Source organism: Dermacentor andersoni, chromosome 8 (genome assembly GCF_023375885.2).
Source record: "Dermacentor andersoni chromosome 8, qqDerAnde1_hic_scaffold, whole genome shotgun sequence".
Taxonomy (NCBI): domain Eukaryota; kingdom Metazoa; phylum Arthropoda; class Arachnida; order Ixodida; family Ixodidae; genus Dermacentor; species Dermacentor andersoni.
In genome coordinates this window covers 119688629-119705840 of record NC_092821.1, presented here as the reverse complement: position 1 = coordinate 119705840, position 17212 = coordinate 119688629, and the positions used below count along the sequence as shown (strand labels likewise).

The 17212-nt window shown below is 48.1% G+C and overlaps 1 protein-coding gene across 1 annotated transcript; it reads right to left on the bottom strand.

Annotated features, from left to right (window-relative positions):
• Positions 1–216: 216 nt before the first annotated feature.
• Positions 217–16803, bottom strand: LOC126529093 (cytosolic endo-beta-N-acetylglucosaminidase-like). Its single transcript, XM_055069604.2, has 9 exons — positions 16435–16803; positions 12530–12678; positions 11916–12061; positions 9492–9809; positions 8876–8979; positions 7384–7492; positions 5700–5887; positions 2212–2463; positions 217–477 (listed from the first exon to the last, which is right to left on the bottom strand). The coding sequence occupies exons 1-9, from the start codon at positions 16668–16670 to the stop codon at positions 240–242; spliced, it is 1740 nt and encodes a 579-aa protein (XP_054925579.1). The 5' UTR covers positions 16671–16803; the 3' UTR covers positions 217–239.
• Between the last annotated feature and the right edge of the window lie 409 nt (positions 16804–17212).

The window sequence follows — 17212 nt, the reverse complement described above, 5'->3', positions numbered from 1 at the left end:
TATCCGGGTTCGCTACATTCGGGTTAGACGATTCCTTACATGCCGATATTGTCGAGTGACATTGTTACATTCGCAATCGTTATACGAACTCTACCGCAGCCTTGAATGTTCTTGCGCATGCGTAATGGATCGGTTCGTTGATTTCTCGACGACACCCGTGTGTTTTAAATAACTGTATGTAAGGCTATCTTGCACTGATTGGGCAAAACCACAATACTTCGTAAATAACACTAATTATATTACTCGGCCTCCATTGTGTCAAGGCCGTAACGCTCTTCCCGCTGCCGCTTCTTCTCTGGTTCGCCATCGCTGCTGCTGCTGTCGTCACTGGAAGCTGCGTTCGCACGGGCTGGCCTCGTGACGTCCAATTGGCCCAGCAGGCAAACATTCGCCTCCGTTCCAATGCAGAAAAAGTGGAGGCCAATCTCCTCCAGAATGGCCCCGCCTGCACCCCGAAGGTCCTCCAGAAGGTATTTCCTACATTGCCGAGAACACGACGACAATGGTCAGTGGACAGTGGGACAGCCGCCAATAGCCTGTAGCTTTAGGTGCGGGCAAATAATCAAAATTTTGAATTCAAATTGAACGAGTCCATGCTAATCGATTCGATAATTTGCTAACCGAAGTTATAGAGTATATTTTTTTTTCTAATGCAGGTAAGCGATAAGAACATTTACTGGAGTCTCGAAGGGGTCCGAACAATGGATCTGAGCACCATTCCGAATGATTCTGCTGCGGTTTAGCTGTGGTTGTTGGACGTACGGGTCAGATAACTTCTGCTCAATAATTTTCGGTCATTTAGACTCTCTCGCTCTTACGCAGCTTCGCACACACATTCGTTTCGGCTTCCAGTTTGGCCAGTCTAACCAGGCGTGCGTCCCTTTGAATAAACAAGCGCACTGTTGTATCCGCACGCTTTTCTCGTTCTGCGAACACGGCGCATTTAAGAAAGATGCTGTTTCCTTGTTTCTGTACCGTCGTTGACATGGCTCCCCCCAACCGGGCTCAGCCTTTGTTAACCTCCCTGCATTTCGCTTGTCATTTTCTCTCTCTCTCTCTCTCTCGTCATGGCGCTGTGGTGAAACAGCTGCGCCAGTTGCGCCCAAGTGCACCGAGAGGGCATCTTTGCGCCACCCTGCGCCAATACGGCATTTTAGCGAAAAACTGCGCATGCAGATCCTGCGCCAAAAGCATGCGTAAGAGCGAAACGCTGCTGCCGTCGATGCCTCGCAGCTAGCAAAACAAATAAAAACCAACACCACGCTCATCCAACAGCGCAATAAAGACCAACGGCACATCCGTACTACGCAGTATATTAACACGTCCAGCTATTCACCTTGCCATAGTGTTTTTTCAGAGAACCAAACTGACGTCAAGGGTGGCAGAAGTTGACTTACACTGAGGTCCAAGATATCACAATTTTTCATAAATATGGCGGGCAATAGGTTCGTGGATGGCAGGCTCTTACTGGAGATCACCTGAATGTACGCATTTGTCGTGCAATGCACCTAATGTGAACTTAGTGATGGTTTTACGCCAGTTTCCTACAAAAATTACAAAAGGGAACTCAGATGCTAGTGTCTACAGCAGACGAAAGTGTGACCGTGCAGCCAGCGCTGGGGGGTAATATAGGAAGTTGCCTAAACTTTGTTGTTCTGGCTTCAAGCGCCTGTGTGACTGTTCACATTGGTCATTATCAAAATACTTCGCAATAAATTCAACGACTCGCATTGCTTATGCACGTTTCTTATGCAAAATTTGCTGACTTGCGTGTTTAGAAAATTTATCACTGAGCTTTATAAGGATAACACGCGCATGACGCCACAAGAACAATTAAATTCACAAGCCCAAAGATTGTATAAGTTCTTTTACTATATGCTTATTACATGCTATAATCGTTCAGCTTATCAGCTGAAACATTGTAGCTACAGTTCAACAAAGCTGATTCTTGGGCTAGTTGGTATGGTTGACTCATATTGGCAAAGCCTTTAGCGCAATTCAAGAAGACAGGGACGTGACAGAGCGCCGTCTCGTGTCTCTGTCCCGTGCCTGTCTTCTTGAATTGCGCTAAAGGCTTTGCCGTTATGAGTAGTTAGTGTTTCCTCTGGTAATTTTCTTGTTGGAAGCTGTATATGATTATAGGTTTCCCAAAGTTCTGTACTGTATACAGTAGACTATAGGCTATGAGCCTTTTGTTGAACGAGTACGCACCTGGTAAGCCAGTAAGTCCCCGGCACCGCCTGGCTGGCATCGGGTGGTTTGATGGTCTCTGTAGTCACTGTGTAGTTGTCACCGTCCGGTAGACCAACCGTCAGGCCCAGAAAGATCTCCTCCGTCTCTCCTGCTACATTCTTAGCCTTCAAAACGAGCGCGATGTCCTGGCCAACTGTGATGCAGGAGCTGATGTTTTTGAAGGTGTAGCTCACCGCGAGGGATCCCAGAGGAAATTCGCAACCAAACAACCTGCGGGAGCATAAAATTCGATTTGAACAGGGAGTAAATAAGCAAGATTATTCTCGACGCCTAAATGTTTATGCAAATTAGGAGATAGCGTCCATCTGGGAAACGCGCACATTGCAAACACCTGGCGGACCATCTCATGGTACACGTCCGCAAAAAATATTTCGCATGTTGATTCCGCAGACACGTCCGTGATTACTTGTTTTTCGGACCTTGCCGACTAAGATGTCGCTGCTATGTCTGCTGGACATTTTCATTTGTATGCAGGACGTGTAATCTTTTTCGGACTCCCATGGGACTTCTCGTGTCATCTGGAGACTTGTAAGCTGAATATGTAAATGTCGCGCTGCACAATACACCGTTGTGAAGGCACAAGTAATGCTTTATATATCATCATATATCCACATGTATTTGTTTTAGTGAGGCAGAAGAAAGTATATTTCCCCGCAATGTCCGTTGTCGGGCGTCCTATCTAGTAAGGACATTCGTAGGATATCCACTGAAATTTATCGGGTGTTCTTAAAGATGCAAAATGTGACGGCCCTTGTTCATCCACAGAACTGTCTGCATTAGACTTGGATGTTCGGATGGAGTGCGAACATTCATAGAATATCCTCAAGATCCCGTGCTGAACATGGACGCTTGCGCCTTGTCAGGACATCCGTCGCATATCGGCGGTCCACTGAAGCTGCGCGGAATTCCCGAAGAATGCTAATCGCATTAAAACATGTTTTAAAACATGTTTCGCACCCGGTTCCGTCAGCGCGATGCTCTGCCCATTGGACCATGGATTGACAGAGACCTCATGTTATTACAGGACGTATCTGCCAACGATGTAGTATTTGTGACCCTCTCTCCTCTCTGTCTACTAGCTATATATCTATTTCAGCAGCCATTAAACACCTCCATTAGAGATTAGCAAACTGTAATACATTATACAGACATGCCCTCCCCCCTTCCCTTAAGTTCAGGACAAAAGTACTGATGTGTTTTCAAAGATGGTTAATAATAATAATCATCATCATCAGCCTGGTTAGGCCCACTGCAGGGCAAAGGCCTCTCCCACACTTCTCCAACTACCCCCGTCATGCCTAAGACTGCCCAAAGGAACCTCGGCACAAACTAAAACTTGTACAAACTAAAACTTGTACAAACTAAAACTTGTTTTGGCGGGAGCTGCATGCCGGGAGGCAGGCTCCTCCGCAATGCAAGCGCGCAAGGGGCACCCCGCGTGTTGTTTGCTACAGCGCACCACGATGAGGCACGAATTGCTGCTCTAGCAGGAGTTACCTAATAAAGGATTCACCGACGACGATGACAATACTCCCCTGCGCTACATTTCAGCGCCGCTGTACACGTGGTTTCGTTTCGCGATATACTCGCAGGCGCGTAGAATGTTTATCGTGCGGCACGTTGCAAACGGAGCGACGTGCCGCGCGACCTGCAGCTGTCTGCAGCTGCTGCAGACAGACCTCCGCTCATGCAGCGCTTTCTTTCCATGCAGACAACGCGCGCTGCTGTGGCGCCATCTCGTAGCCATCGTCGCCGCAAAGCCCGTTGTGCGCGGCACTATACACTTTTCTGCTCACGCTTTCCCCGTACCCGGCTCCTGCGCTTTCCTTTTTCCGTTCTCATCGCTATCCCCCGTCGTTCATCGCCCGCTGCCCTCCGCGTTCGCTCTCATCTTTCGCTGAGCTCGTTCGCTCGGTTACGAGGTACGACGCCGGCGCTCGCTGCAGGAACGGCCGCCTAAAAGCTGCGCTCAAGAAGAAAGCACTTCAATTGCCGATATTCGGAAAGAAAAGCCTACGCTGTTTTGTTGGACTTGCAAGTGATGCCGACAGTCACCTCTTTCGAATTGAGGGGCGGGCCAAATAATCTTGCCTCTTTCCCCATTCGCTCCCTGCACTTTAAGAACGGCGGCAAACGCACCCCCTCCCCCGCTCCTCAGTAATTACACTGGTGGGTTCTGTTGATACCCATATTTGGCGATTTGTATCCAGTTTAAGACAAGACTCATTTCTGGAGAATGCACATACAGTCGCTGACCGATTTTTCCAGCCCTACTTGACAGCAAAGCAGTTCCGGGGAGTTCCAAAATGGTTTCCGTGCGGCATGTGTGATGGCTGGTGGTGGCGTTCGGTGGTCAGTGCTTCATATGTCGAAGAGCTGCGACTAAAGGAGGCTGCATCGGAGCCTCAAAACGACCACGTCGTGGGTGAGCATGCGGAGCTGAATAACAGCCACGTCCAGTTATTTTGGACATTGCCTTTTCAGCTATCTGTCAAACTTCACAGCAGTTCGCCAGCGTAACACGGTGGTCGGCATTTGGAGCAAATGACATTTCAGAAGGCCGGCCGAATTTCAACATTTTTCTGCTAGCAACGTCGAGAGAGTACGACCCCTTAATTAACTTGCTTATTTCGGGCACATGGTCGTAACGTCTCTACCGCGTTAGAGCATAACTTTTGTCAGGGATAAAACAGTGCTGTAAGAACCGAGCAGGAAATTTACGAATAAGTGCTGTAAATAAGCATGTTATTAGAATGGCGTGACCCTTTCTAAGTTGCTAAATCAGAGTTGTTGGTATTCGGGCAACCTTTTAAGGTATCACTTTCCAAACTGCCACCCACTGAGTTACGCGGGTGTATTGCGGTAAAGTTCGCCAGATGACCGCAGGGGCAATGTCCAGAACTCCTGTGTAGGGTCGGTGATGCGCCATCCCTAATAACCAGCCGCGCTGTCTCACCATGAGGCCATCGAAAGGCGCGGTCCAGATTTGGCATTCGGTGCGTACAGCCTGCACCGTGTACAGGAACGTATGCGTCGGACTCAATAAGGTATACAAGTGCTGTAAGCTCAGGAATAGAGAAGGAATCACGCAGTATTGTAGTAACTATTTAGAGTCGCGAGCAGTTATTGCGCATTGGCAAAACAGACCCCATGCGCTTCTGAAGGGTCCAAGGAGCCGCTTGTGCAGCTTTGCTGTCTATGATGCACGAATTTCTCTCGTTGGCACACATCTGCGAAGGCAATTTTTTTTCGGGCACTATACATGTTAGCGGCAACACATGCAGCAGTGCCGCTAACTCTGTAGAACCGATGCATAACAGCAAACTAAACTTTCTTTTCTGCTCAAAATGAAAAGGCTGTTTCGGTGGACGTTATTGCGTCGGGCAATCTTCCACAGCTGTATTAAACCCGTTACACCCGTTACATTCCCGGGGACGGAGTCTAACCTTATGTAAGGCTTCGCGTCCGGGAAATGACGGTTTCGTTTGAAGAGCACGCGCAGGCTGCCGCCACCGTTGTAGGCGTCGTCCGTGTGCAACTTTACCGAACAGCAGGTGTCGCACAGTGCGTTTCCCTGGTCCCGAGGCTGCAGCTGCTGCTTGTGCAAGTTGAACCACGTTCGTCTGGACACTCTCTGCATCGAAGTGTTGCGAGGGGGCAATCGTAAAGTATTGTCACGAACGAACACAGATTCAGCGACGAGATTCCCGTGAGGGTTTATTCTGGGTCCACACCACGGTGTGAGATATTACACACTCTATGTGGGAACACTTCTCGGCGCGCTCGCGATGTGCGATCGACCGGGTGGAGTAACAGCGTCGCAAGCCCGTCGGTCAATTAATCAAGGAGAGCCGCGTGAGAGTTCGTTTTGCGCCCGCCCACGGTGTAAGATATATACTGGAGCATTGAACGGGCCCGGCCGTCCGAAGCGTTCTTTGGCGGGCCCGGGCCGGATATCCGAGTCACGAAAGGGTTGCGCGTTATCGGCGAGCCAAAGCATTGTCGAATGGTAGAGAGCGAGCGCCGAGCTTTCAAGAAACTAAACGCAAGCAAGAGAGATGATTACTGCTGCGGGACAAGATGAGCCCCAAAGGATGCAAACTTTAGGTGTGTACACACAATAAAATTTTTATGTTCGGCTTAAGGAAGCATGCGCTCATTTCGATTCCGATCGCTTACGCCGGTTTCAAATTTATGGCACGGCAGCTTTATATTGCCCCTCGTTCATATCCATTGCCACAATTTAGTTGATGAGGAAAGTCAGTATCGTCACTATGTCTATCACAGATTGGGCTGTTTCAGTGGCTACCTACGATGCTGTGCTTCTAGGCGTGAAACTGAGAGTTCCTAACAACAGGAAACACATTTCAGTGCAGGCAGAATGCAACCACTATCCACCGAAAGCATGGGGAAAAAGATCCTTCCATACTGAGATACACCCGCCTTATTCAGGAATGCGCCTGAACTTGAAGCCCATGCTTGACTTGGTCATAGATAACGCCTGACGCGAACGTGCCCAAGACGCGCATGGCCTTTCATTCCCCATTCATGTCGGGCTTCATCTAAATCGAGTGAAGCATGGGATTCAAGTTAAGGCGCATTCCTGAATAAATGAGGTATTTTCACTATAAAAGGTCAAGATTAATCCAGCCTCCGCCACGGCATCTCATTGCCCAGCTGGTGTTGCTGTGCAACGTTAAATTCTGTCGACCAAACCACAACCTTGGCACTGAATTGAAAGGTGTTTCTCAACAACCACCTTATAGCAGGGATCGCCGAGTGTGTAATAAATTTGCAGGAACTCATGGAGCATTCAGTGACTAGTGCGCCACTCCACTCCGACAGGTTGAGGTCACGTTTTAAGACGGACAGTATTCGAGAGCACGGAAAATGTGCAGTGAGCATCGTTCCATGCTGCTCCGTGGGACTGTCTTTCGAGCAACTCCTCAGGGTTTTAATCGCTCAAAGTGCTACGGAAGTTCAGCGACTGCTAAATTTACAAACTAGCACCGCACCTCAAACAAGTCAAAGTGATTCATCAAGTGCTATAATCTGCAGGAACACGGGTAATGTACAATGACTGTACCGCGGTCGGTCGCGTGACACTGTCATTAAGTGAAAATTACTTGCCTCGCCATCGGCGAATGTCTGTTTTCCAAAACCTTGACAAAAACATGTGGACAGTGGTAGCTTGGTGAGGCGAAATTCAGAGCAGCAGTCATCCGGAAAGTTCCAAAGCCTGCACAGGCACCAAAAATTAATCATGTGTTCAGAACACATAAGGAAAAAAAACCGCTGAAAATGGTTAAATCTCATTATAACTAAGTCGCATCCAAAACGAAATTACTTTCGGTATATGCGATATTCGCTATGAGCATATTGACGTGAGCAAAAAAAAAAAATGTTCGCATGATTATATTTACTTCGTTATATCCCACAATTTGCTATAGCCGTTCTTATGTAGAGCTTTAGTGAAGGCGGAGGAGGAGAGTGTCACTACTTTATGGCGTTTAAGGGGCTTTAGGTGGCTCTAGCCACCATAGCCCGGAGAAGAACGCGCTCCTTTCCCCCTTTCTACCCTTTCCCCGGAGCATTGCGCTTGACTTAAAGACCCTTAAACTTCGTAAAGTAGCGACACTCTCATATTCCGCCTCACTCCTCCTCGTTTCTCCTCTTTCACGCTCCCTTCTTGACCGTGGCGCCGCCTACACTGCTCGAGCGTAGCAACGGCGACAACATGCGCTCCTCGCCACTCCGTAGACGCTTCTCGAGCAAAAATGGCGTTGATGCACGGCGCGAGGGCCCACGTGATGCTATTAGGCCAATAGCGACGCGGCGTCGGCCAGAGCGCGCGAGGAGGAGGCGGCATTCTTCAAAGCGTGGCAGTACTTTACGAAGTTTAAGGGGCTTTAGCTTTACGTAAGACGGCGCGCTACTTGCCTATCGTGCACGAGATTGAACCGCGATCGCCGGCTCACCCTCGCAGGCTTTCCCTCGCACGTACCGCATACGCCGCGCAGCGACGATTTATCGCGCTTGAACTTTATACAGCACCTCACGGCGACGCCGACGGCATAAATGTGCTTGGAGTGTCCATTAATTGCTGTTGGCATAAAAATACAGCAAGAAAGATGGGAAATGTGACACCTCCCAATGAACCATTTTGAGAATGGACACCGGAATATTCTAACACATAACATACACATAAGCAGTTCAAAGCCGGAACCTTTAAAATCGAAATGAGTATGTGTATTTGATGGCCGAATGAGATGCGGCAACGCACGTTGCCTTAAATACCGTCAAGTATGCCTGCGTGGCGCCGACTGAATGGCATTATGTTTTAAGTCATTATGCCATTAATGTCATTGCTTGTGTCCGCATGGTGCAGGTGTTAGGTACATAAAAGCCAACCATTTTGCGCCTGTACAATGAAGTATCTAGCCTATAAAAGCCGTGAGCTGTGGCTTCTCCGGATGTTTGCGTCTCTTACCGAAATTTCAGCGACACTGCAGTGCATAGCCAGAAGGACAAATTAATTCATCGGGAAGGACATAATTCATCGGGACCTGCCTCTTAGCATGGCCCTGCAGAGCATGCATTATTTTCCAACTTGGCGACTCACCGATACTGGTTTTTCCCGAAATTCTTCTTTTCTTGCGTCTCGTAGACCCAGGCGGCCGCAAACACAGCAGCCGACAAGCCACATCTACGAGCAAGCTGGACAGCCTGGAATATAATTTGAAAACAGCTAAAACAAACGCGGCAGCTCTACAGAGCATGCGCATTGTCAGCAGCATACACCATGGCCACATTCCTTGCTACAAACCACGCAATATCTACCCATTGTTGAAAACCGAAAGAGGGCCTACAAGTGTCTACTACTTCAACGTGGAAGCAATTCCACATCAAGGATGGAAAACTTCGGCCAAGTATATTCATCGAAAGGAACTACGAACACTGTACACCTAACTGCAGCAGACTTCAATGAGTCTTGTTGCACTTTGTTGCATCCGAAGCATAAAGAGGAAAAGAAATCAAACACTCATGTCCAACCTTTCCAGACATTTCTTTCGCTAAAATAATTGTGAAGGCCCTTATGAAGGCACATCTGTTCACTATCAACTTATGGAATTCTGTCCGTGAACATCATTAAACTCGTTTGCTTTACTTCACCTTGCTTAAGAAAGAAATGTGTTGCAGCAGTACAGAATCTTAAACGTTACTAAGTGCCCGCATACCTTGTACATTTCGTAGCCACCAGGGTAGGAAGTGCCGCGCGCGTAGACGTCGACCCCGGCGTAGACGTCGGCTTTGCGGTCGCCTGCGATTTGCGCCGACTTCCGGAGCATGACTTCAGTCCAGCGGAAGTTGAGGAAGATGCCGTCGCACAGGTCCAGGAAGCACGAGTTTTTCCGGTTGAGCTCGTTCTGTGGCTCCGACATTCCGTCGATGTCGACGGCATCGTACCAGATGACGAGCGAGCCCGGCACAGCCTTGTGCGTTTCTGTGGTGGTGGTCCTCAGCAAGTCCTTCAGGAATGGAACGCAGCTGGCGTCCTGAAAAACAAGCGTGATGCCTCTGCCTGGATGACACAGCTGAGCCCGCTACGGCGCTGCATATGATTTCTATCTGTTGCACCGTTGCACGTCAAAGTGTACATTTGCGTGATGTTGCAATACGAAATGGCCGCTCACAAACTCCTCAGACAACTATTCGAAAAATATTGTATAACGAATCCATTAATGTCCTATTCAACTGAATCTTGGAATGGAATAGTCAGTATTTTCAACTAGTATCTGAATAGCGTAAATCCTCAAGTGAGCACAATCAAAGATAATATTGCAGCAAATAGTGTGCTATTAATTTCATTTCGCTGGTCACACAGAACATAAAATGCAAGAGGTTACGTTGGGGAGTACGCCATACGTAGTTCAGCTAGCCAGATGTTTCTTTTCAAATCATGATTATTCACCCTTTATGAAGAGTCCTTCTTATGCGAACAAACTGCTTGTTTGTTCCTAATATTACATTTGGACTTCTAAGGAACGATTATTCGTAATGTGCAATGTTATAACGAAAATCTGGTAAGACTGAATACTGTAGAATGTGAACTTGATTTTATGTCACGTATTAATGGTGAACATGGACTTTCTTTATTTGGGAATTATTCGATATTCGATTTATATTCGATGCAGTTCAATGGTTACATCAATTAGTTCAATGATTACACCCGTACTTTCAAGACTAAACCAGAAGCAATAACCAAGGGAGCCTTGCTACGATGTACCTAGAACAATGTGAATGCAGCAAGATTTATCGATGGTTTATTGAGTTTGCTGTGCATTTGTGCGAAACTTTTATTACCAAATAGAATAAAATAGTCTTGAAAGTGATTGCATTTGTTCAAGGTATGAAGGGGGCCAACAGACGCAGTAGCGCACTGTGGTGTAAAAATTGCAAACAGGGGAAGTGACCAGCCTTTCTGAAGCACTCCATCCTTGTTTTTTTATAATTGTTATACTGCAGTGAATTTGTCCATGCATTTCCAAGACCACAGCAGTCCATGCTAGTGGGCGCAGATGACACGTAAATATAGAACAAGTTATTGGGAAAATGTTATCCACTGTGGCAGTCAGCTACTGGTACTGCATGAGAGATTAGAGCTCTAAGAATTCCTGAGTATGATAATTTTTCATTACACACTTTGCGCCAATCAATCCGTTCTGCTGGACAAGTCCAATCAGAACTGTCCCAATATGTATTCAAGATACTTCACTTCTCATCATTTTTGATGCGAAAGCGTCAAATGGCCCATTGAGCGAAAAAGTCTGCATCTGTCGTCTGGACAAGCGAAAAACGGCACCTAAATTCCTATTGGCTCCCACGCCACGTCGCGAGCGCGCCTCGCAGGACTAGAGCAGACGACAGGAGACGGCTGCTGCCGCGATAGCGCACCAGGCATTGCGCGAGGGGAGAGGGCATCGCCGCGACGCCACGTCATCCTCACTCTCGGAAGCCTGCGTTATCCGCGCGTTCCTCGTCCGCGCAAGCTCTCGCCTGGATTCTAGCTGCGTCTCGGTAAGGCCAAATCAAACCGCGCAAAGCCAACACCTCCTAGATGGCAGGGGACCCTGCTTTACGACGTCATGCTAATTGGACCGAAATTTCCATTGCCAAGCCCGACGTGACGAAAGCGGTCACGTCAAGATCACCGCGGTTCACTCTTGAGCGTCACCATGAGATTATATGGCAGTCGGGCAAGGTAACCTGACGTCGCGGATCGAAGTCCACTGGATTTGTACTTGGCGTTGTCCAAGAGTATCAACGTGCTCGTTCGCCCGCGAGTTGTTCATTCAAGGACCGCTCATCGGCGTTCAATTGGACAATAATATTTTCGCATTCACAGCTAATACGTACTTAGGAGTCCTCGGGGTTTTTTTTTTTTACAATTCATTCTTTTTCTGAATTCTTGGTTTGTGCACTGGCGCATACAGCACACGAAGGGAATATGAAGATGTGTTGTGCTGCGGCCCATGCAGTTTGAAAAAAACTCTCGTTTCAGGGAGCTATGCCACATTTATATGCATGAAGTTAAAAGCTATTATGTCATGCCATGTGTTGTGAGACATGAATCTGTAGTAAGATTACCAAGGCACGCTCACCACTTTGCACCCGATGCTGATGAGCCATCCGTCGAACCAGCCCATGGATGCGACGCGCGCCAGCTGCGCGGCCACCTGGGGCACGAGACCGGAGCCTCTGACCCTGTTGATAGTCTTGATGTCCTCCTCGCCTAGGATGAAAGTTCCTGAAATTCCGAGAGTAGTTAAATAAGATGGTGTGACATAATAAACTGTTTTCAGGCATGATTATTTCTGTGCAATTTCGAAAACGAGAATTTTTATGCAAATAACTCTTTTTTTTAAATTCCGCAATCGGACCGCTTTTCTTTACGGTTATCCATCTCTCCCACCAAAAATATAGGCCGATCGCGAATGGAGCGCCGTTGAAGAGGTCGGGCGATCCCGAAGATAGTGCAATCTGCCTAGACCGTTCGCTTGGGTATGCAGGTACGTTTTCTTGCTCCCCTAGCAAGCCAAGAATGATCAATTAACCAATAGCACCAATTGTATGATTGGTTGCACGACGTAGTCAAAGCACAGCAGGCCAAATAGACTTGACCGTTAGGTTTAATTAACTGCAATTTAAGATTATCTTCAGTTTGAACGATGCCAGAAATCAACTGTATTAGTGTGTTCAACTTGAAACTTCTCACCTAGAACCTTGACACCGTGCTTGTGGGCTGCTGAAATCCAACCCGGAGGAGGGATGGTGACCATGTGGTGGGAGTAATAGATGAACGTGTCAATTATTTGCCAGTGGTGAAACCGGTACCCGTTGCTCTCTTCGCAGCCATAAATGAATCTGCAGTGGAAGTGAACGTGAAAAGTCAGGCAGGCACTACTTCATGTATAAACTACAGGATAAAGCTAACAGCCTCTATATGGCTTCATCCGAGTGCTAGCAAAAATTTGTAATACTGGCATAATCATAAAGTTATGTATTTGACGCATTATTTATGTAAGTCTACTAGAGTTGTTGTTAGTTACGTTTTATTATGATATGAATTTGTATAAGTTACATTTTAGTATATAGGCAATTTGTATTAGTTACTATAATATAATACGATATAATATAGTCCAATAGAGTGTTGTTCCAACATCTTTTTAAACGCCAACACGAAAACTACTCCAATAACGTGACTACTGTTTACATATCTGCCCAGGCGGACATTAACGAATGCAAAGCCGACACAAAGGCATTCACAAGTTACTAAATTACATTAATTACCTTCTTTGTTGCAAAATTTATGGCCCTGGTTTACGTTAGAAAGCTAAAGGAAATCGTCATAAAAGTCCTAGCTCCGTGTTTGCACATTTCCAAACGGTCATGTTGGCCAAAATAGCTGGCGTAATATATTGTACTAATATTATTTGATTATGCACGCAGCCCTTCGAAGCGCGACTCGCATTGCAACCACCCTGTAGCGTAGAAGGGTGCCATAAAATGAAACTTGGCTATACGTCGGAACAAAGCAGTTCGTCTCACACATGCTGCCCCAGTGACTATGTGCGTCCAATGGGGAGTTGCGTGCAGCAACAATCAGAATAAGCGCATATATATATATATATACAAAGAAAATCCGACGGTAGCTTCATCTTGCGCCAAGCTTTTGCGTCACGCGGGTTGCACAGAGGGTAGAGCGTCCCGCGATGGCGCGCGAGCATTCAAGTAAGTTCAGTGAATAATTTGATGCAAGAACACTCAACTAGAATTTCATGCGACTATGTATGCCTTTAAATTTCCTATAACAGTCGAACTCCCTTATAACGAAGTGTTTGGGGCTTCCAAAACCATTCGTTATACATGTCGCTTCGTTGTAAAGGTACAGAACCGGAACAGAATCATTCCTTCGTTATGCCGGTTATTTCGTTGTATAGGCGTTCGTTGTAGAGTTGCTCGACTGTATAAACATGTGCTGTAAAGTTCGTGAGTATAAAGACAATGAAATTAGAGTTACTACTTAGTGAACGGATTGCTCTTGCCATTGCTTGCGTGAGCAGATAATTCGTCTGTAACGACGTAATTCAAGTAACAATTGTAGGCATTTCTTAGAGCAGAAGTCACAAGCCTTCACCACACGTACGCTTGCGGACGCGCGCAAGCTTGCTTCCGCACGCCCGCGCATGCGCAGACAGAGCGGCGCGGCTCGTACGCGTCGAAACGCGGCGCGATCTCGGTGTGAACAGTTGCTCTCCGTTATCGCGCGCTTGGGCTGCATCGCGTCGGCGCGCCTGGCTACGCAGCTACGGCGCGGTACATTCAACTCTCAGTGAAGCAGATGTACAGTCGAGCGCGATTTGAAGGTTATCGCGCGAGCGTTGACCGGGAACGCGAACAGCGCCATGGCCCAGAATTCTCTGCCGAGGCGAGGGAGGTATCAGGCCTGCTTCCCTCACTCTTTTTGCTGTTCCTTCAGCAGCCGTCACTCCCTGCTGGGCTATCAGTTTCTTTCTTTTTCTATTTTTTTGGTTCTGCGAACAGGCAGTGATCGTAGTGCGCACGACGTATTCTTCGGTATTATATGAAATTGGACGTTACGAAGCTGTATCTAGCCTATCTAACGTCATTGCTGCTGAGCCAGGAAGAATGGGTGACCAAGAACATTAGCTTAAGCCCGCGAAGATACGAGGTAACCAAGTCCACACTTTATCGCAACAAATGGAAAGCTTAGAATAGAGAGAAAGGGTGGTGAGTTTGTCGCGGGGTGACGGTTGTTGTATGTAACAGCGAACGAGGGAGAGAAGAGTGCGTAATCATGATTTTTCCTGTCCCGAAACCGGCCGCCAGGTGCCTGGAGTGCTGGGCTGGTTGACGCTCGCGCGATAACCTTCAAATCGCGCTCGACTGTACATCATGCGCGAAAGTGCTTGATCTTTCCTTCTTGTGCTGATCCAACAGCTCTAAAAAATATAACAATTACGTTTAAAGATATCGAACCATTTTGAAACTATCAATAAAAAAGTACGAAGTGGCGTCTTCCAAGGCGTCTATGACCGAGTCCAGTGAACGCGTGCTGTCGTGCACATGGGAGCGCGTCTTTGTAGATGCAAAACCGCCATTCCTCGCGAGGAGCGGCAGGCGCAAGGCGCGTATAGACGAGAGCTTGCGCGCGTCTGCAAGCGTACGTGTGGTCTGGGCTTGGGGCGCCCGTTGCTGCGTTGAGCGTCGGCGTAAGCGTACCCGGCAGACCGAACCAGCCCACCGACGTATGAAAAAAAAGGAGGGTGAACGCGTAGCGTGGCGGGAGGATTAAAGACGGCGGTAGCGAAGAGAGCGCGTAGTGAAAGCGCACGAGGAGGGTGCAGGTTAACCATGAGGCGGAAAGCAGAGGAGAAGGGTATGGCGAAAGCGCGAGAACAAAAGCGTACAGTTGTACACCACGTACATTGCGGCGACGATGGCTGACAGTCATGACAGTCAAAAAGTCACGACATACCAACTCGCCCACACTGCTTCGTAGTATATTAGTCATGTTAGAACATACGTTAGAGTTCACGTGAGCGGTAGCGGAACGTCATACCCAAGGGCTACCTCGTTTCCGAAAGAAAGTTCGCTTAAAAGGTTTAGACGAGCCTTTGACTGCCCAGCCTGAAAGTATGCTTCCGCATTTTAGTTCTGAAAAAGTTTTTGTACCACATTCAATGCAAATCGCATTGGGTGCGCAATAAAGTACGTTCGGGAAATTCGGCTTTTAAAAGCTCTATTCGCATAGGAACTTCGCGACAAAATTCTAGAAAACACAAACCGACATGACATATTACGCAAATCTTCTAGAAAACTTAATACGTAGCCAACCGTTATGACTTGGTCAGCTTATACATCTCTACGACATCAGCGTGTAATGTCCGCAAATATTCTCATGTCAAAATAGAATGAACGTCAATTAAGACGGCGGCTATTCTGTTTGCATAAAGGAAGTCGGTCGGGCGTCCATTAGGTGTTACGACGTACGCGAATAGATCATGCCTGGATGTTGATGGGATATCGGTAGCTCACTGGGCGCTCCAGCGTGGCCGTGGCTTGTTCGAACCGTATCAGCGAAGCGTTGCCCCATACACGACAGCGAACACTGGAACGCATCCGGCCAAGACGTGTTTGGAACGCACGTCTTGCCCAGATGATGGACGCCCGCTCCAGACCCGCCGTGCACAGTTGTGGAGCACGTGTGCAAAACCCGGAGAACCCTTGCCTCGAAATCAACGCCAACTAGACGGTATCGTGAACGCAGAACGTTTCTCCTACAAGATTTCCAAAATGTGATTCACCCGCTCGCTAGGCTATGTGATCTGGCTCTGCTGTCAGAATCATTAGAAAACGAACGCGCATGTTAAGCGCTTTGAAAATTCCGCCATATTGTCGAACGTTCACCAGCCCCCGTCTCCCCATCTTGTTAGCTCTGGTTGGCTAATGACCCCAAGATGGCGGAAGTTGAGCTTCCACCACACCTCTGCCGAAGAAGAGGCGCGGGCCCTATCTCGATCGCAAGAATAGCTTGGGCCACGACGCATCCTAACTGGGCGGGAGACCAACGGCGCGTTCAGCTTCAAGCGCGCTCACCTGTCCTCCCTGTAGCCGCCGCCCATGTCGTGGCAGAAGATGGTCCGCGGTTCGCCAGGCCTACCGCGCTTGACGGCCTCCGAGAGCGGTTCCACGGCGCACAGAAAGGGCTGCTCCTTGTACTCGAGCAGTTCGTTGAGCGTCTCGAGGGGCGCGACCTCGCGATCGGGTGCCGGCCATTTGACCACCCGGGTTTTTGGAGGGCCGCGCAAGGTCCGCGACAACGGGATTCCCATCTCGGAAAACAGCACCCGGTCCTGTGTAATCGAGCGATGGCTTCGAACGGCAGCGCGTCTGAGCTTTTTTACTTCTGGCACGTTCTCGCGAGCTCGGCTGACACTCGTGCCAGCTGATGATGATGAGCCTTCAAGATATGGCGCGTGCTTACAGCGGGAGATGTGCGAAGTATCGAGGGGGCGGTGTTGACGGCACTGATGTGTTTCATGCTTCTGAATCGCGCACCTGAAAGTGGCGGATTTCACCTCGCTGTGCGGAGAATAGATTTCTAGACGCTTTGCCGTTCAACTTGCAAACTTCGCCAGCGCTCTATAGCTTAAATATATTTGAGGTTTCGAAATGTGATTTTATTGGTACTATGAAATGCCCCCTCCCCCCCCCCCCCCCCCCCAACCAAACAAGAAGAGTTGGAAGAGCAACAAAGGCTCTGTACAACTGGATCAACAGCGCCTCCGCTATGTTGAAAAGTGCGACGCCAAACAATTGCATTAGGTTATTCGATTACATGGAGAAATAATAGTCATCGATGGTTGCTGCTGAA